Genomic DNA, 20,731 nt, shown 5'->3' with positions numbered 1-20,731 from the left:
CCAATATCAACAGCCAGACAATTTCCGGAGAAAGAAAGTACTAACTGTGCACAGGGGGTTACAACCAGGTAATAAGAACAGCACATCATTCTTGGTTCGAGCATTCAAGACTCCAAAGATCCCACTCAGCGCCTGCTTCCCCGCGAAAAGCATCACTAGCCTGCCTTAAAGGGAAATATCCAGAGACAATCTGCGGGGAAGACCCAGAACGCCTCCCCCACGCCGAGACGCTAACTTGTCTTGATCGCCGTGGGGAAGCTTTTTCTTAAGAAGTCGGACTTGGACCGTCGTGGTTCTTTGTTTCGCCAGTCAGTCGTTGCCAAGATAACTAGTCCAAGACACTGAGTTTGTCTGGCCTGAGCCTTTCTCGCTGCAGGTTGTTCTCGGGGGAAGTCCGAAGATGTCGGGGTCATTGGCTCAGATCCTTGATGTGGTTCATCTCACCCTATAGCCGACTATGACCTACCGAGGTTATTGTTAACTATCCATGAGCTTCATCTGGTATTTGTTCGGTTTTTCTTTACCAATCCATTTGGATCTCCCAAGAATCAGGGGTCTTGCGCAGCCAACTACCTTGGAGTGGCCTGGGCTTCACTCTGAACCAGCACCTCTCTTTGCGTAGGCAACAGGGCTCCTTGGGCTGGATGATAAAAATGGAAGAAATGCCTACCCGTGGATTGACGTAGGTAGATATGTCTTATATCCTTTTTGGTACGTCGGAGTATTCATATAACCCGATGGAAACTGCATCTTTGATTTCATACCTTACGTCTGAAACCTCTTGCGCCCACACTAAACGAGCCAGCTTTACGCAAACATTGAATATGACTTACATATACCTAAATACTTCCATTGAATTGCAAATTCATACTTGGATTAAAATAGAAACTTTTGAAGGCTAATAAACAGAATGTCCGTTGTGAAGAAAATCATCGATATCTCCGAATCACATTTTATATCCCACATTGCACGAGTGAAAGCAACATTTCACTCATCCCCATTTGAAAATCTCTCAATCTCCCAAAGAATCCACAAAACCATGACATTATTCATCGTCGGTTGAAGTTCAAGTAGCGAGACTGCAGCGAAACCAATTAGTACCGGCACCACAACTCCAAACAGAATGCTGCGAATATCACCACTTACCGCAAAGAACAAAATAATCAAATTAGATCCAATGAACGCAGCAAGAATGCCCAAGTCCCGCCACCGGTTATCAAAGGACATGCTGAATGTCGCATAGAACTGCTCGCCAATCTTGTACGCACAGTACTTGCAACTCTGCGTCGCGTTCTCGACAATATATCCATTACCGCCTCGTTCAAAGAATGGCTTCATATATTCACCACAAGTCATATTGGAGGGAGCGTCGAACAGATTCAGTTCTGATTCCGTGCATACGACATCCCGGCCTTGCAGCTCTGTGACGACCATTCCGCCGACCAAACGAGTGAAAGGATCGAGCTGGTAAAGCCATGCGCGCCAGAAACCTGGCATCTGTGGTTTGGGGATGGAGACACCACAAAAGAGCGAGAAGATGACTACGATCGGTGGGTTGAATTGTGATGCAATGAAGCTGTTGGGCGTGAGAGCTGAAATCATCTGGCCCAGAGTGACGGAGAACATCTCGGTGATGAGAATGATGAGAAATTGGTAGCCCGCGCGGCTGGACTCCATCTGGAATCCGGGGATGTAGTAGAGAGGTGCGAAGAAACAGACAGCACACAGGAGACTGTATGGTATTTCTGCGACGACCATTGACAGAGCGAATGCGAATTGGCTGTATGTTTTTGAAGCTGACTCGCGATAGAAGATTAATCGTGCCATATCGTACCGCGGTTGAACCATCTGTAGGATGATAGCCGGGAGGACGGTAACGTTGAAAATAACGAAGATACGGTATTGCAGCGAGGATCGAGAGTCATCGAGATTCAGGAAAACAAGACCCGTGATGATGGAAATGACAACGTGAGTATAAAGCCTGGTAAAGCCATAGTTCCTTGAGCGCCAGAAGGATAGATGCGTTCGTCGACAGACTACCTTGATCTGGTGCCAGAGAGGCGAGGCATACTCCCTCTCCATGTTGCTCTCGTCATGGCTTTCCAGTACAGCTTGAGTACGGCTTTCCTTAATTCGAACAATCTCTTCTTTGACATTTTGTAATTCAGGAGAGGTGCGCCAGATATCACCCCAGTCGCGATTTCCGATCCGACGCGTTTGACCAGCACCGATGGCATCAAGCATCCACTCAGCTACGTTCGCATCCGGCGGGCAGTCGGCTCCATTGCGGTGGAAATAATCCAAGAGGACCTGAGACTCCGCGCCGATGTCGCCGCAGTAAACGCATTCACCTCCTCTTTGTAGTAGAACAAGACGATCGAAGCTTTCGAAAAGAGCAGAGTTCGGTTGGTGGATAGTGCAGAGGATAGCCTGGCCTGATGCGGCCAGTTTTCGAAGGAAACGCACAATATTCCAGGCTGACTGCCCATCCAAACCAGAAGTAGGCTCATCCAAGAATAGCAGGAGCTCGGGCTTTGCCGCCAGCTCCACACCAATTGTGACTCGCTTCCTTTCCTCGACTGAGAGACCAGTTTCGGGAGTGCCGATGATCGCATCTGCTAAATTCTCCAGCTCTAGAAGGGTCAGGATTTCTTCAACATATGCGTACTTCTCCGATTGTGGGGTGTCGAATGGCTGGCGTAGGTCCGCAGAGAAGCGTAGTGCCTCGCGTACCGTCTGCATATCTTCATGAACATCGAGTTGCTCGGCGTAAGATGTGCCTCTTTGGAAGGAGGTACCTGGGGGTTTGCCATCAACCAGAATATCACCGGTTATTACACCGATATTTTTCCGTGCGGCCAGGACGTCCAGCAATGTCGTCTTTCCTGCACCGGATGCACCCATAAGTGCCGTCAGCTTCCCTGGTTGAACATAGCCGTAGACGGAGTTCAGAAGTTGCCGGGTGCCAGAGGGCACAGGCACTTCGTAACAGATATCTTCCCAAGTGAACACAGACTTGGAGGTAATATCAAGGCTCGATCCTGCATCTGCATCAAGTGTCTTTGCCTGCCTTTGTGCTTTCTTTTGCATCAATCTCTCATTCAGCTCCTTGCGCTCGGCATTCTCCTTCTGGTAGAAAGTGATAGTCTTGCCACCTGCGCCGAAGTGAAGGGTTTCCCCGAAGTATAGGTTTGAACAAAGGAAGCCAATAATCAAGGCGAGCATAATTCCAAAGTTTCTCCAAAGATCTCCGTTGAGATAACTGAATGTTTGTGCAATATAGTTAGAGCCTGGAATGATTGCCGAGCCAGGTTCACCACCCGCTAGAGTGCACGCCTGGTGCGCCATGTCGTCATAGCCAAGGCCACTTGGAACCAGAGAGTCTTTCGTACATGTTAGGGTTAGGTGTCTGAACTCATTTACCATCAACGAGGCAAACCCAAGTCCGAAAGGATTGATGAAGTAGATCCACCTCAACCATACCTGGCCGCTAGACCACTGGATGAGATATCCCGATGTCAAGACAAAGAAGGTTATGATGAGAGATGCAAACTTGAGGGCATAATCAAAGTCCGGGCAGAGACATCCAACAGTTCGGAAGAAAACTGTCATCGTCAAATAGCCCTCGAGAATGATCAGGACAAATATGAAGAATGCTCCGGCATCAAGGACTAGACCACACATAAAGTATACGATGATACTGAAGACTAGAATTCGAGCAGTAGCAAACGCAGCATCAACGAGCAGTTGTGCAATAAACAGTGCACTCGGTCTGTAGAATGTGAACGAGCGATGCTTGTTAACGATTGAACGTCCAAGCATTGTGGCCGCAAGTTCCGAAAATGCTTGGAAGCCGTTGAACAGCAGACTCATAAATAAGAGACCACCCCGAGTGAAAGCGCCAGCACTCGTCTTGGGTTGATCAAGCCAGACAGTACCCAGAACGATGGCAATACCGACGGAGGTAATCCAAGAAACAGTCAGAGCGAATTTGTCTTGCCATTTGAGGAGAAACTGCCGTTGCATCAAGGCCCAGATTTGCAAATGGAAGGGAATTGAGTACACGGACGAGTCAGACGTGAACTTGCGCTTTGCTTCTCTGTTGGCAATTTCGAAGTCGTCGTAAATTTGCTTTTCTTTCTGAATTTGAGCTCGGTATGCTTGCATTTCCTGAGCGAGCGTCTCGCTGAAGATTGACTTGTCAAAGGCATCTACGAGCGCTTGGGGAGTCGACGGCACATCATCAGCGGTTCTTCCATCTTTGAACTCCCTTTCGAAAGGATCAGTGCAACCCGTCAAGTAGTCTGGAGTGGTCTGGCGGGGCTTTTCGCGGAAACCGAGGTCTTCGAAATATGATCGCGCTTCGGATACAGGACCGAAGAATACTTGCCGGCCACTATCAATAACGAGAACCTTGTCAAACTGCTTGTAAATGTTCTCGGATGCCTGGTAAAGTGACACGAAAGTGGTCGTCTTGTAAATGTTGGTCAAAATCCGTAGCGACTTGGCAAAATCAAGGGCAGTCGAGGCATCCAGACCACGAGTGCTGTTATCCCAAGCCAATACAGTGGCAGACGTGATCATCATTTCCGCAATCGACACTCGGCGCCGCTCACCTGTTTTAATTAGCGTTAAGCTTCATGGAAGCTGCGTGTTTTAGAATGAATTGCCTACCTCCAGAGACACCACGAATAAACTGGTTGCCGATCACAGTGTTGGCAGTGTGCTCGATATTGAACATTTTCAAAAGCAAGTTAATCACCTTCTCCTTGAACTCGGCCTTCGACACACCTAGTGGGCGTTTTCCAGGGGTCTTTGTGTCGAGGGCGAATCCCAGGGTCTGTTTCACCGTCAAGGTTGGCTGGTGAATATCATCCTCTTGGTTGTACACGGCTTCACCACGGAATCTTTTGGCAAATGCCTCGTGATCAAAAGGCCCATAGAGCACCTCACCGTCGACCCCAGTATATCCAAACCGTTGATTTGAGATCGCTTTTAGGAAGGTCGTACAACCCGACCCTGGACGCCCAAGAACCAGGACCATCTCACCCGGCCGAGTGAGACCACGGAAGCCTTCCAAGATGTTGAACTCCTGGCCTGTCTTCTTCCATCCAAAAAGATCAATGATTATTCCCGGGACATTGAGAAAATCGATGATGGCGTCGGGGAATGTTTTGATATATGTCTTGACGCCGCCCATGCCACGGACTGTGAGATTGTCCCAGATCACACCTACGAGAATTAGCACTAGTCCCTGTCTGAGTGTTGTAGTCTACCTACCTATATGCTTGTCCTTGATCCCAGCTTCTTCCGAGGCAACATGATCGCCATGCAGCGTTGTCTCCAGATCCCACGAATCGTCCGACGAAGTGGAGCCCTCAGCTTTCTCAATATCGTGTGCAGTAGTTCCGGTCTTTGACACTCGTGAGATCTGCCTCGACAGTCTATAGGCTTGGTGCGAGATGCTAGAGAACTGTCTGTTCAATTCCTCAAACTCCTTCTCGGCCGCTGAGACATCGACACCATTATGAAACGAGGCGTTGCCCTGCGTATTGGAAATCCGAACCTCTTCCAGCTGCCGTCCATAGCTTTGGGAATCCAACGTATCTGCATCCGACCTGCTGCTAGTTTCAGTCATGGCCTGCTTGGGGTCCGAAGCATCCATGTTTGATGTCATTAGAAAGCTTGAGCACGGTTGCACCGTGGCGAGATTAAGATCCACCACAAAATCTCCGAGGGACTCTTTCTAAGAGCGGGAAAGTGCAATGCGTGAGTTCCACCCGGAGAGACCAAGAGCAAAAGGATAGCTACAAAGCCGAGGGTAAAATCCTCAGCGTCCCACGGCCCCTGAAATGAAACGTTAAAGAAGAAAAAAAGAATGGGCTAGAAAAGCAATAAAGAAGCTAGGCCCGAATGATCTCCTTGGCTTAGATTCGGTAGTATCTGACAAGCATATCTATTTGCCTCCTTCGGCTCCACCGTGAAGGATTCAGCGTGTGCTTGCATAAGGAAATAGCGGTGTTCGGGGGGCTTTGATCCCCGTCGGGGCACCATTGCCTCCGATGCAGCAGGCGAAATCCTTGATTCGAAGCCCAAACAAAGGTGGGGGGAAGTAGGGACGGCATATTCCGCGGTGGAGAGACCAGATTTGAAGGCGCCAAGCAGACGGAGTCCCGAATGGGTTTAAACTCGACGCCAGTCACGATGACTCAAATGACTCGTGATCACTGGAGTTTTGTATCGATTATAAATCTCATCCACGCTCGCTTAAGATCCTGTTTTAGAGCAATGCTCGTGCACAGGGCCCCGTATCAGTCTGGGGATGTGGAGAAGACACGATTAGCGTTGTCCTCCACTTCCCGAGGTATACGGAGTACTCCGTAGAATGGCACATTCCGATTCACACGGATAGACCCTGTGGGAAAGATGAATGCTATGAGATCTACCTAGGAATTCCCTGACTCATGAATTATAAAGAGTACCTGGGCAGATCAGGACCGGGTGGTCATGGTCTTGGTCGGGTATGCACCTGGGCTACTATACTTTCGATAGACTACATATATGCAAGATTGCCTGGGTGAGTCAAGAAATAGATTCTTTGCGAGCCTGTTCAAGGAAATGCTCGAGGTCCATTCCCAACAAAGTCAGAATCTAATTGGGCGGCAATTGATATTACTACATTAACGCCCATTGAGTTAGCCCCGGGATATCTTCGGGATTGATATTCGCGACCAACAGCTACCCAAACCAATGTCTCACAGCCCTCGGAGACAAATCATTCGCAGAGATGATACATCACGCTGCAATTTCCCGGTCTGCAGCATGATACACCCAGATGATGCATTCATGGACGAGACCCAGGTTCCATAGCTTCAACGAATGGTATCTGAACCACCACACGTGCGGAATATGCGCCATCCTGCATATTCGGAGTTCAAGAACCAATCAAGGCCCGCACGGCCAAAAAAAAACTATCCGTCAAAAAGTAGCTCGACGTGTCGATGCCCAAGTCTCGGTTCAATCCTCGGATAGTCCCGATAGGGCCCGGATATTGGGCGAGGTAAATAACTTGTAGGCGCGATTGAAACATCTATTACGAAGAAAAACTACATCACAGTTTCCATTCGTGATTCATAAGTTATGCTGATAGATAATTATGCAATTCCCGAGGTATAGGCGGAAAATGTACTCAATCCCAAGACGCGCGACAGAAGACCATTAACCGATCTCCCCAAAATTGCGGAAAGTAACTATGCGGAGATCGCCTTGATCTGGGCCTCAAGTTTCTTCATATCGCCACCAACAACACGGTTGACCTCCTTGCCATTGTTGAACAGCACAAAGGTGGGCATAGCGTTCACGCCCAGCTCGCGCGCAACACCCTGCAGCTTGTCCACATCGACCTGGATGAAGCGAACGTTCTGGTGCTGTTCGCTGAGCTTGCCGACAACGGGAGCGACGGCCTTGCAGGGTCCACACCAGGTTGCGAAGAAGTCGACGACGACGGGGCCGGAGGAGGTGAGGGCTTTGAAGATGACTTGGCTGTAGGGCGGAGATTAGCATCGCATCTCTTAAGCACATCGAGAATCTCTTACTTGTCAATCTCGGTGACCTTTCCGTGAGACATCGTGGCTGCGGGACTTGACTTGCGGGACTTGAAGAAGAGGCGAATAGCTAATGAGGGGTTAGTTGGATGTTTATTTGTTGGTCTCTGATGGATGCGCTCCGGCGCTACTGTTGGATACAGCCATAGAATTGGGGGGTTTGTGGTTCGTACCAATATAGATCGCAGTGAGAATTAGAACAGTCTTGAGCTCCATCTTCAGTTGTTGGTTCCCAAGTTCCTCGGTGGAGCGCCGGGTTATTGGGCACGGCACGTGATCTGGAACTATACCCCTTCCAGTGGCACTGAATCACGATATTCGCGCAGAGATGACGAGTCTGAGTAAGGTAACGGCACGAGATGTCTTATTTTGAAGGGCTTAACTTTGGTGGTCGGCGTTGTGGTGGGTTTAATGTGACTGCAGCCAATCCACGGTGTCCAGTATCGAGCTCAACGTCAACTCAGGAGTCAGGACGATCTATCGCTGATAGTTTCGTATTTTGCACATGAGCTCGAAGCCAAGATGTAGAATATGTATATACACTTTTTAGTGGATATAACTTTCTTCGAGGCTACTGGGGAAAAGAGAAAGAAGCAGAAAAGTTCATGTTCTTCTATCTCTGAGCAAGCTGGGGTCATATATAGCCTCCAAGCCAACAAAGAACTATCAAAGGGCGCAGCCAGCACAAAGAATACCTGGGCCATCAATATGGATTGCAACCAGACGCACCACTTGCAGATCAACTTGATAACCAGCAGCCGTGAAGACCCTGGAGGAGGATTAAGCTCCCACAACTTTTACCACTGGTGTATCCCTTTGGTTGATATATTCGGTAAAATAATGGGATCTTCCTCCCGCGGGGGGCCGATTCTGTTGAAGATACAGAGGTATGATACAGCATGTAGGGTTTCAACAATGGGTTCAAATGATACTAGGAATAGGATCTCTCATGGAAGTATTGAATTGTCTAAAGATCTAGATAATATCTGTCTTTTCCTGCTATTTATGCCCCTTTGTGTGCCGAGGATCGGAGTCCTCAATTTGGCCCCCAAAGGTGAGCTTTTCGGCAGAAAAGACAAAAAGGGCGTAGCGTTGATAATCCTGCGGATGAGAGATGTCGGAGCATGAGATCGGCATACCGGAAGTTTAGTTTATCCTGTCTACGCAGTATTTTTGATATTAGTCAGATAGTCATATTTCCTACTAGAATAGTGGATATAGAAATACAGAGATTTCAACTCCCTTGATTGGACCCCTACTATACTGAATACCACGTCAGTTGACAGTTATGAGCCCGGTTCGTACGAAATAAGGCCGCTATTTATAAGATATAGCGCCTATCAGCACCTGAAAACCTCTAAAGCTACATAGTAGCCCGCTAAGGCTATATAGCACCTAACCCCAACAATAGAAGTATTAACAATTCTCTCCGCTATAAAGGGCGAAAAACTGAAGGATTCGCCCTAATAGCGCACCTAGTTCGCCCGGGTGAAGCTATATGCGATATAAAAATAAGTCTAGAAGCACTATGACCTAGATACCCCCCGATAGAGAGACTAGTTAGGAAAGAAGAGCCTATTAGGCCGGAATACCTTTACGGAGGGACCGAATCGGATAAAAGAGACTAGAGAGATAAAATAGATATCTTTAAAGTGGACTAATCGAAATAGGATAGGGAGATAAAAGGGCTTTCTAATATAAATAACTATATTTATACCTTCCTAGACCTAATCCACTATACCGCTATTACCGACTATTAGACCCTATATAAGAGACTAGTATACCTAAGAGATCGCTTCGCGAGATCGACTATATATAAGGAGGAAGTCCGAATAAAGTAGAAGGTCTTCGCTATCTAAAAGCCGACTAGAGATATTAAATAATAGCTTAAATAATAGAATACCCTAAGGGAGTAAGCTATTAGCCTTAGTATTAATAACGGAGACGTAAATAGGGACTTCCTATATACTATTAAAGAGGTCTTACCTATTTAGTAGTAAAGAAGATATTAAGAGATCGTTATAGATAAGAAAGTCTATTAAACCCATGATCTCCTCGAGTTATTCCGCGTAATAAATCGAGAAATAGGGGTATAAAAGGTATTATCTACTATACCTCTAAAAGGGGTATTCTTAACCTAGTAAGGGCACTAAGAATTAAAGTCCTAAACTAAGAAGCTGATCCTATTTAAAAAGAGGAGGTACCTATATAGGAACCCCTACTATTTATATAAAATAGTAATATACTAGTATCTTAATAAGGAAAACTACCCCGAAGGGACCTATATTAACCTAAGAAAGCTAGAAAAGATTAAGTAAAAACTCGCTAAAGAGCCTACTTAGAAGAAATAGGTAGAAAAGAAGGTAGAAAAGGTATAGTAAACTTAGTAAACTTAGTAAAATTAGTAACCTTAGAAGGAAGAGTTTATAAATTAAGTAAGCTTCGCTATTACCCTTAAGCCCTATACTATATAGTAGAGGGGGCTAGTATAAAACTGCGAATACGCCCTCTCCCTTACTAAAAATAGAGAACCTATCTTAAAAGATAGATAGATCCTTAATATAGGATCTAGTACCTATATCTATAATAATAGAGACCTTTTTATCGACTTTATACCCTAGATTTCGGATCTTACGACGGGAGATAGTACTACCTAGGTACTAGGAAAGGGGAAGGTTAGACTAGTAGGTAGATATCTAGTGAAAGGTAAAATAGAGATTATACTTAGTAATACTCTCTATTCCCTTAGCTTCTATATAAACCTAGTATCTTATTCTATACTAAAAAGGAAGGGCGGAATATAGTATTAGCGTATAAACTATATTAGAGACCCTAATAATAGACTAGTCGTCTATATAAACCTTTAGGACTAATTTAACCTCTAGATCTTTAATTAACCCGGAGAACTTATATAGCCTTAGTAAGCCTATTTTATAGAGAGAAAGTTAGTAAAACCTTAGTAATTAAAGGCCTTATTAGATATCTAGTACCGGAGACTAGCCTATATTAATTAACGAAGTATAGTAAAACTCGCTACTATAGTAGATAGAGTTAGTTTTAATAATAAAGGAAAAGAGTCTACCGGAAAAGAGTCTATAGGAAAGGAGACTACGGAAACGTAGGTATTATACTAGACTTACTAGCTAAGTCGTATACTAAGATAGATATTAAGACGAGCTATTAGGCGTACTTTCGGACGATTTAGAAGAGTGTACTTTAATCTTATTTAGCTACCGCTAGTAGAGAATAAGCACCGCTAGATCTCTTATTTTTACCTAGAAGGTCTTAGGTTTTATTAGCTAATAACCTATAAAATAAAGCCTAAGTATTAGCTAGCGATTAATCGTTTTATAGAACTAGTAAGAAACTAATAGGATCTACTAATTAAAGCCTTCTAATACGATAATAAGTCCTTAGCTAGAAAACCTATAGAATATAGCCTTACTTCTAATAGTATCCTTATATATTATAACCCCCTAGGGTATTCCGAAATAAATAGTTATACCGAAAGATTAGGTAGTATAATTATCACCCGTATACGTATACTCGTGCTTAAAGGAAAACTCCTAAAAGATCTATAGCTAAAGGCCGCTAACGCTACGGTATAGTTACTAAATCGTACGCCGACGTATATTACTACCGAAAACCGCTAGGTTATACTATAGGAGGAGGTGTAAAAGGAGTTCGCACTATAGGCGCCGAGGATTAACCTATTAAATGTTAAACTATATAGAAGTTTAGTATACTATAGGATCGATAAATAGGTCTAGTCTAATAAAATAAACCTACGAGCTAAGATCGGATTCTTAGTTAGCTATATAGTATCTAATATCTAGAAAATCTAGTTTCTATATAATAGGAAAGTGAAGCCTATTAGGGATATAGTATTTAATAAAACTCGTAAATATACCCCTAATTATAATAGATATTAGCTTATTCTAATACTAATATAGTAAGAACCTTAGGAAATTACTATAGAAGAGTTTAATTAGGTACTCGATCGCGTAATAGCTAGTTAAGAGACTAGCGAAATAGAAGAGAGAGATTATCGAGATCTATAGGAAGCTTAGTCTAATAATCTATAAGAAACTTAGCACTATAATTAGTAAGGATCTTAGTAAGGATCTTAGTAAGGATCTTAGTAAGAAAACTAGTAGAATATATAGTAGAACTCTCCGTAGAGGGAGATAGCTAGTAAAGTTAGTTAGCGAGATACTACCCTACTTTAGGGGGTAGATTAGTAAGTGGTCCTACCCTCCCTAAAAACTACGATTATATAGTAAATGCCTAAGATCTATAAGCCCCGAGCTCCGCTAAGTGTATTTCCGGACGAACCCCTTCCTCCGCTCCCTATCACGCCGCTATAAGAACCCTATACGTAGGATCACTATACTACCCCTAGTTAGGGGGTAGATATACTAGGGGATCTAGAGGATCTAGTTAGCGACTAGGCTTAGAATGATAAAGCTATTCCTACTATAGAAGATAAGCTAGAAAATAAGCTAGAAAGATAACTATAGGTAGAACTTCTCGCCCTAAGTAGATAAATTATAGGAGATATTAATATTAGTAATATTATTAGTGGAAAACGAAGGCGTTAAGCTAGGTAAGATAAAGACTATATCTATATAATAAGATCTACCGATATAGAGGAAGACCCTCCTATACTACTATATATTTTCGCTATAGGACTATATACTAAGAAACCTAAAATTAGACGTTATTAAGATAATCTCCCCTTAGTCCTAAAATACTATAAAGATATTATAAACTATCTATTTTAGGAAGGCTTTCTCGTAGTAATAAGGAAGGAGATTAACTCTCTAATAGAAAAGGAAACCTATAAGATTATAGAGAGACTAAAGGATAGAGGTAAGTAAATACTACCTCTTATATAGGTATTCACCTATAAATGCGATTAGGATAGTTATCTAGTTAAATTTAAAGCTCGTATATACGTATAGGGAGATCTAGAGACTATTTTATACGAAGAAAAGAGAGCTACTATACTAGTAGTAAGGACTATAAGGATAATCTTTACCCTTATTACCGTATTTAATCTCGATCTAAGATAGCGGGATACTATTACTACCTTTTTAAATAGCACGCTAGAAAAAGAGGTCTATATCTAGATACCTAATAGGTTTAGACTACCTAGTAAATACTAGAAACTCCGCCGCGCACTATATAGGCTACGGATCTTATCTAGACTTTAGTAGTAGGAAGTAGCTAGTATATTTCGTAAACTAGGTCTATAATAAGCCCTAGAAGACCCCTATATCTTTATCGGAAATAGACTAATAGTCTTCTTTTATATAGACGATATCTTAATTACTTATTATAAAGATATATAAAGAAGGGTTATATAACTAGAGCGAGATCTAGAAGTATACTAGGAATTAATAGACTACGGAGAGGTAGTATAGTTTCTTAATATCCGTATTATTAGAGATAGGTAGTAAAAGAAGCTATAGCTTTATTAAGATAGCTATATAGTAAGTATCGCTATATAATATAACCTTATAGATAGACTAGCGGTATATACCCTAATACCTATCGAAGAGCTAACTCTATATTAGGGTATAGCTATAGCCTAAGAGATCCTATTATACTAAAAGAAGGTAGGATCTACTAGATATACTACTACGATTATAAGACTAGATACTATAAAATCGACTACTCGTCTAGTATAATATTTAATAAACCCGGGCCCCTAGCACTATTAAGTAGCTAATAGAGTTATTACCTACCTTAATTCTACCCGCTATCTCGCTATTAAATATAGTGTAGATTCTAGAATAGACTCTATATAATTTGCTAGTGATACCTTATATAGGGATTATCCCGATAGAAAGAGCTCCGCTAGCTATATCTACTAGGTATATAGCGGGCTAGTCGACTAGAAGGCTAGTAAGTAGCCTATAGTTACTACCTCTACTACTAAAGCTAAGCTCCTCGGTCTCTTAGAGACTATAAAATAGCTATAATAGTAGCGTAGACTTCTTAATACCCTCGGTTTTATCCCTTCCTATTAACTAAGTATTAATTACGACAATTAGCGTACTATTAGTCTTCTAACTAGCGAGGATACGGCGTTTAAGACGAAATTGCGATATATTAATATTTATCGGCACTAGCTTAGATAGGAAGTTAGGGAAGGAAGAATTAAGGTGAAATAGGTGCCGATAGCTAGTATAGCTATAGACGGACTTACAAAGTTGCTTACTAGGCAAAAGTATAAAGCTTTCCTTAAAATGTTAAGGATGACCGATATAAGCTATCTAATAGTAGGGGTCGTCTGATCAGTAAGGGAAGAGAAATAGTATACCGACTAAGCGTAGGAAGTAGCTAGACTATACTAGCCTAGCTAAGGGGGTATATCGGAGTATAAGATCGGTATACCGGAAGTTTAGTTTATCCTATCTACGCAGTATTTTTAATATTAGTTAGATAGTCATATTTCCTACTAGAATAGTGGATATAGAAATATAGAGATTTCAACTCCCTTGATTAGACCCCTACTATACTGAATACCACGTCAGTTGATAAGAGAATCCTGCCTTAGGTATGGTTCTTAACACGCCCCCTTAACGTGCAGCCGTTGCATATCGTAAGATCATATTGTTAGGGACTGAGATAAATGAGGTTTCTCAGTCAAAAGGTGCAGCTTTTGGACTATAGGAAGGTGCAAAACTAGCAGTTTTGCACTACAAAAGACGCAGTTTTTGCACTGCGAAAGACGTAGTTTTTGCACTACGAAAGACGTAGGGGTTTATTCTACCGAAAGTCTATATGTTTTGGGGTCAAGGTTTAAACCTACGATAAACTCTGCAAATTTAGGAGCCCTGAGGGGCTTTGTCAGTCTATCTGTAATGTTTTTAGTCCCTTTCACATATGCAAGCTTGATTTTTCCCCTTTTAACTTACTCGCGGATCTAGTGCTAGTGTACGTCGATATGTTTTGAACGTCCTAAAATAGTAGGGTTCTTCGTTATCGTGATCGCAGACTAGCTATCGTTGTATAAAGGGATAGGGGGGAGGTCTATACTTCCTTAGTAAAAATTAAGATCTTTTAGTAGTTTTCGTAGCTAAATTGCCTCTCCGCTAGTAATTAAGAGGGCTATATATTTAGCTTCGGCGCTTGATTTTGCTATACTAGTCTACTTTTAAGATTTCTATAATATTAGACCCCCTACGAGGAAGAAGATATACCTAGTCCTACTTTTGCTTTCTAGGGCTAATCCGTATAAGGCGTCGATATACCCCTAGAGGTCCTAATTAGGTCTAGATTAGTATATAATTACGTAATAGCTAATACGTCTTATATAAGTAATTACTCTTTATACTAGATCCTTATATTTAGCGTTTAGGTTTATAGTAAACTACGAAAGTATACTTACTATAAGTAAGAGGTTTAGACGTATAACTATACTAGTATAGTTAATCGAGCCTATATCGGATTAGTACTATTTTACTACCTTACTTATAGCGGTAAGGGTCTCTTCTTTTATTAGGATAATAGATAAAGGGATTACGGGTCTTAAAGTTACGGTTTTTAAGAACCTTTCGACGTATATTTTTTACGAAATTATTATTTTTCCCGCTTCTCTATTATATACTATTTTTATCGAAAGATAGTAGGATAGCTCGCTAAGGTCCGACGTAGACTATTTTATCGAAATAAGGTCCTTTATAGTTTTAACGAGATCCGCTATAGAAGCTATAATTAAAAGGTTATCGACGTATATAAAAATATAGACGATCGTACCGGCGCCCCCTTAATTATACTACGTATAAAGATATAGGTCGGAAGTAGATCGTATAAAGTCTTTCGTTAATAAGTAGTCCCCTAATATATTAAACTAGTTTACTACTAACTATTTTAGACTATAAAGACTCTTTTTTAGAAGGTAGACTTTGCCTTAGATCTCTAAAAAATCGGTATTATCTTCGAAACCTTCGGGGTAGTATATTAAGAGTCTCTCCTTTAGCGTAGCGTTAAGATATATAATATTTACGTTAATATAAGCTATAAAAAGCTTCTTTTACGTGATTATAGCGAGGAGGATCCGTAGCGTGACGTAGCTACCTATACTAGTAAAGGTCTTAGTATAGTCTAGATCTTCCTATTATTAGAAACCTCTCGCTACCTAGCGAGCCTTAAATTTTAGGGGGGTTTCTATCCGTATCGAGTTTTAGTTTATATACCTACTTACCGGTAAGGATACGTATATTCTTAGCGGGTGCGGGGGTAGGGATTATCTCCTAAGCTTTAATTAAACTAAGCTATTTAAACTCGATTTTTATAGCGCGGTGCTACTAAGGCTAAAGAAGTAAGTTACGTGCTTATCGGACTAATTTAGGGTCTTCTATCTATTTAGGGTCTATATTTTTTAAAATTATTAGTAGGGGTAAGGTTAGGAGATCCTTAGATAATAGGGTTAGTCTAGCTTACGTATATAGGATAGTAGTATATTATATTAGATCCTATATATATTTTTTATCTACCCGAGGTATAGTAGTATAGAAAACCTTATTTTAGATCTTATAATTAAGGTTAGCGAGTTCTTCGGTAGATAGTCTCGGTAGGTTAGCTAATAGGACCGATTCGTTACTAGAACTCTTATTAATAAGTCTAAGATCTCCCTTAGAGTCCGAAAAGGGGATACTTTCTTCGGCGGAAGAAGTTATAAAGGTCTTTTCGGCGGAAGAAATTATAAAGTTTATATTATTTATAGGGTTCTTAGGGTCTATAAGGTTCTTAGGGTCTATAAGGTCCCTAAAGTCTAGGAATAGGAACCTAGACTATTTTACTAACCGTAGGGTTTCTAGTAGGACTAAGAGATTAGGATTATTATATAGGGTCTAGTCGTCTCCTTCGTCGAAAATAACGTCTCTCTAAGTTATAATCTCTCCCCTATTTCTATCTACGTTTAGACGCTAGATATAGTATTATATACTATAGTAGCTACTATATCCGACGAGTCTACCTATCTAGGCGCGGGGCTATAAATATCTACTTATTAATACGCTAACTATAGCCCTAATCTCTTCGGGGCTTCTTATAACGTAAGCCTTACTACCGGGTATCCGTAGGAATAAGATATTAGGTTTTCTACCGAATCGTATTTTATATAGTATCTAGTTTAGGAGACCGTCTCTTTTTCTACCGAAATAGATAGTAAGATTATAGGTTATTATTACTATTTTTATTAGTTCGGGCTATAGTATATCTAGGAGTCTAGTATCGTCGAGGATAGCTCTAGTGCGTTCTTATACTATTCGTATTATTCTTTCGACTTTACTATTTTACCCGTATACGTATAGTGCTAAGAAATATAGACGGGTGTTAGTGTCCTTAGCCTATTTTTATAGGCGGAAGTTATTAAACTCTCCTCTATAATCTAATTAGAAGGCTCTAATCTCTAGTCTACTAGGCGGTAGTGTTTTACTTCCTATTACTAGTAGCGGGGGGAGATCGGGGGTTATAAAGGTCTTAATTATTATTTCCTTTTTAGCGGAATATAGTTTTACTATTTTAATTATAAGGTCTAAGACGAAGTCTTTATAGGAGGTAAACTATATTTCTCCCTATCCGTCGAAGTCGTCGATACTAATTATCTAGTATCGGTAGCTACCTCCCTAACCTCTAGATATTTTGCCCCCGCCCCCTAGATCGAGATATACGAGATCTCCTATTTTACTAGATCTATATAAAACTAGGGTTCTATAGGGTATAAGCTAAGCCTTTCTAATTTAGTAGTAGCTATAGAGTCTTTTAGGGGTAGGTAGGCCTATAATATTAATACTTTCTATAATTTTTACCGTTTCCTATAGGAGTTTAATCCCTATATAGTATAGTCTACAGTACTAGGTATCGATATTAACCCTATCCTTTTTAAGCTTAGTAGGTAGCTCGCTAGGAGAAGTCGAGGTAGTCTCCGAGGACTATTATTTTAAGCCACTAGACGAGTTTATCTTCTATATCTTTATTACTCTATAAGTAGCGAGTATTTCTACCTTTTCTACCTAAGAAAAGGGTCCCTTTTTTAGTAGAAGAGATATTACCTTTCGCGGCGGAATAGCGTCTTTCACTAGTTAGCTAGGTAAACTTACGGCGTTTTCTAGTTTTTACGTGCTTAGGTCCCCTAGCTAGGGGTAGGGGTCTCTTAGGATAACCTCTATATTATTAGCCTAAGAAATTAGGTATCCGTAGGTAGTTTTTTCGGCGGAAATAGGAGTATCGGCCTAAGTTTTTAGGTATCCGACGCCCCCTACTTTCTATACCGTCGTTAAAACTAACGTTTCTAGATCTAGGGTCTAGTATCGGTATACGTAGCGAACGTTTAGTATCTAATTTTTACCCTTTTATAGTCCTTTTACGAGAATACTACCGTCTAGTTTCCGGAAAATAACCTCGTCTCTATATATCGCTATAATCCTATAGTTAGCGAGCCTAGGCTACGAGATAAGGTTACTACGGAGTTTAGGGAGATATATAGTCCTAGTGAGAATAAGATCTCTCCCTTACTTAGTCCTATCGTCGACTATAATCTTAATATCCCCGATTATACCTTAGACCGGCTAGTTTATTAGGGCTATTTTAATCGTAGTGGTTAATAGTTTCGTAGTACCTAGTATAAAATAATCTAGCGAGCTAATTATATATTCGTCGTAGGCTATATCGTAGATCTAATTATTAATCGAGATACTAGTTAAGAAGTTTTATACCTCGTAACTATATTCGACCTATATAATTAGGGTTTCCGTAGTCCGTTTAGGTACTAAATTAGGGTTTTTTAGCTAGTATTTCTCGGCGGGGTATCCCTTCTTTTTATAGAAGATATATACTAATCCTAGGGGTCCTTATTATATACGGGGTCCTCGCGGTTTTATAGGTTTACTAGTTTCCGTAGATAAGGTCCTTATAGCTACCTTTTTACCGGCGGTAAGGTTATTTTCTTCTCTTTATAGTTCGCCGTATAGGCGATTAAAGAGGTATTAGTCTAGCTAGTTAGTTAACCTACTAACTATTTTATCGTAGTTAAGCTTCTATAGGTGCTATTCTAGGCTATCTAGGTATACTATAAGTTCCGTATATTTTTTAAGTTTATCTATTTCTTATAACTTAATTAATAGACTCTCGATCGGGGGATATATAATAGTCTTATTAGTCTATATAGTCTTAAATACTTCGATTAGGGTTCCGACGTTATAGACGCGGGATATATATAGTACTTTTATTATAATAGCGCCTTATTCGGCGGTAAAAGTATCCTTTATATCGTATTAATTTTATAATTCCTACTAGATACGCTCGGGTTCTAGAGGGCTCGGCGGTATAATATTTTTCGCTAAGTCTAGGTATATAGTATTTAGGATAGTAAGCTAGGCTACTCCCTTCTATATATTTAGTGTATAGTACTTCTTATATAAAGGGGGTAATAATCCTACTTTACCGTCGATAACTTATTCGAGAAGGTTTTAGTTTAGTACTTACTATATATTAGCGGCCTAGGTACGGTAATTATTTAATCCTATAAGTTTTAGTCCTTTATATTCTTCTTTTCTTTTAAATATTTTTCCGAGGTCCTTAGTGAAACTAAGGTATCGAAGGGCGTTTTCCTCCTTTTCTCGGGTGTTATTCTTTAGGATAGCGTAGCGGTTACGTAGCGAGAATATAAAGCTATCTCGATTAAATCGGTTTAGGTTATTAATCTATATTAATAGGACTTATATATTAGTCTCGATAGACTCGGAGACTTTAGCGGGGGGTCTACCCGCTACGAGCTACCTAGTTAATCCTTAGGGCTACTAGGTATAGAGATACTCGGTCGACTCGAGTTCTCTAGCTAGTTAATCCGCGGGGTTTAGACGTTATAGGCCCTAGCCGGGGTCTATATTTCTAGTGCTAGCGGGAGCTATAGGACTATCATTTCCTCCTTCGTTATCGCTACCCTCGCCTAAGGCGCTACTATAGTTATTATCGGACCCTAATTCGTCTAGTCGGTCGGCGTCGGAGTCGGAGGGTTCGTGGGGTATATAGGGTGCACTAGGTGCACTAGATACCCCCCTATCTCGCTAGGACCGTCGGGTAATAGGGGTTATAATAAAATTAATAAAAAAATAGGTAGATCTACGAGAGATCGAGAGGTATAGGTATAAAAGGTAAGGTATAAAATAAGAGGTGAGATATATATAAGAAGGAGAGAGAGATCCTAGGGTGAGGACCTATATATATAGGTCTAGGCAAAGATCAGATGAAAAGGTGTATAGGGGTAAGCAAATATTTGCTAGCAAATATAGCAAATAGACTATACTGCGTAATTTAGGTATTCCGGCTATTAGAGACAGCCGGGCTTATAACCTGTTGAAGATACAGAGGTATGATACAGCATGTAGGGTTTCAACAATGGGTTCAAATGATACTAGGAATAGGATCTCTCATGGAAGTATTGAATTGTCTAAAGATCTAGATAATATCTGTCTTTTCCTGCTATTTATGCCCCTTTGTGTGCCGAGGATCGGAGTCCTCAATTTGGCCCCCAAAGGTGAGCTTTTCGGCAGAAAAGACAAAAAGGGCGTAGCGTTGATAATCCTGCGGATGAGAGAATCCTGCCTCAGGCATGGTTCTCAACAGATTCCTTCTTCACTATATGTTGTAGAGGATAAGCTCATTGCTGGTTCGAAACAGAATCCGCTAGACAAAGGGCGATTTAGGAAAGCCCAAGACTTCCAATAGAGCTCAGTAGCCAAGACATGTCCTAAGCTTCAAATTGAATTTGCCTGGTGCTTTACATGTGGAGTCCTGTTCGCCTTCCGGAACAACCCTAATCGCATTTGAATTTAATAGGGCCCACTGTTGATCATTGCTTTTGGTAGCCCTTGTCTAGGATCAGAGGTATATTCAACTTGAAGGCTTTCATCTCGAGGTAATCGTTTTTGTAGATCACCCGCCTGACTGCAACTCAGTTGCAGGTAATGTGCACATGAAACATTCAAGTCACAGTGAGACAGGAGGTATCCAAATTCGGGATGGGCATGTATGCTTCCATATTGGAGCAAATTGTGCAATGTACGCCAGATATGAAAACAAAATGACATTGTATGTTTTCAAGGTTGTATTAT

General features: G+C 41.4%; 2 protein-coding genes across 2 annotated transcripts; both read right to left on the bottom strand.

Annotated features, from left to right (window-relative positions):
- Nucleotides 1-987: 987 nt before the first annotated feature.
- On the bottom strand, nt 988-5,665 carry N7457_001259 (putative ABC transporter; the record flags this gene model as incomplete). Its single annotated transcript, XM_057172305.1, has 3 exons — nt 988-4,616; nt 4,675-5,232; nt 5,281-5,665. The coding sequence occupies 3 exons, from the start codon at nt 5,663-5,665 to the stop codon at nt 988-990; spliced, it is 4,572 nt and encodes a 1,523-aa protein (XP_057036208.1).
- Nucleotides 5,666-7,250: 1,585 nt separating this feature from the next.
- On the bottom strand, nt 7,251-7,820 carry N7457_001258 (thioredoxin family protein; the record flags this gene model as incomplete). The annotated part of the gene is made up of 3 exons (XM_057172304.1): nt 7,251-7,542; nt 7,596-7,674; nt 7,778-7,820. 3 exons carry the CDS (start codon nt 7,818-7,820, stop codon nt 7,251-7,253), a joined length of 414 nt encoding a protein of 137 aa, XP_057036207.1.
- Between the last annotated feature and the right edge of the window lie 12,911 nt (nt 7,821-20,731).

This window comes from Penicillium paradoxum, assembly GCF_028828445.1.
Source record: "Penicillium paradoxum strain IBT 22861 chromosome Unknown utg000002l_segment0_segment0, whole genome shotgun sequence".
NCBI lineage: Eukaryota > Fungi > Ascomycota > Eurotiomycetes > Eurotiales > Aspergillaceae > Penicillium > Penicillium paradoxum.
Note: the sequence above shows the minus strand (reverse complement) of the source record. Positions and strands in the feature narration are given on the sequence as shown.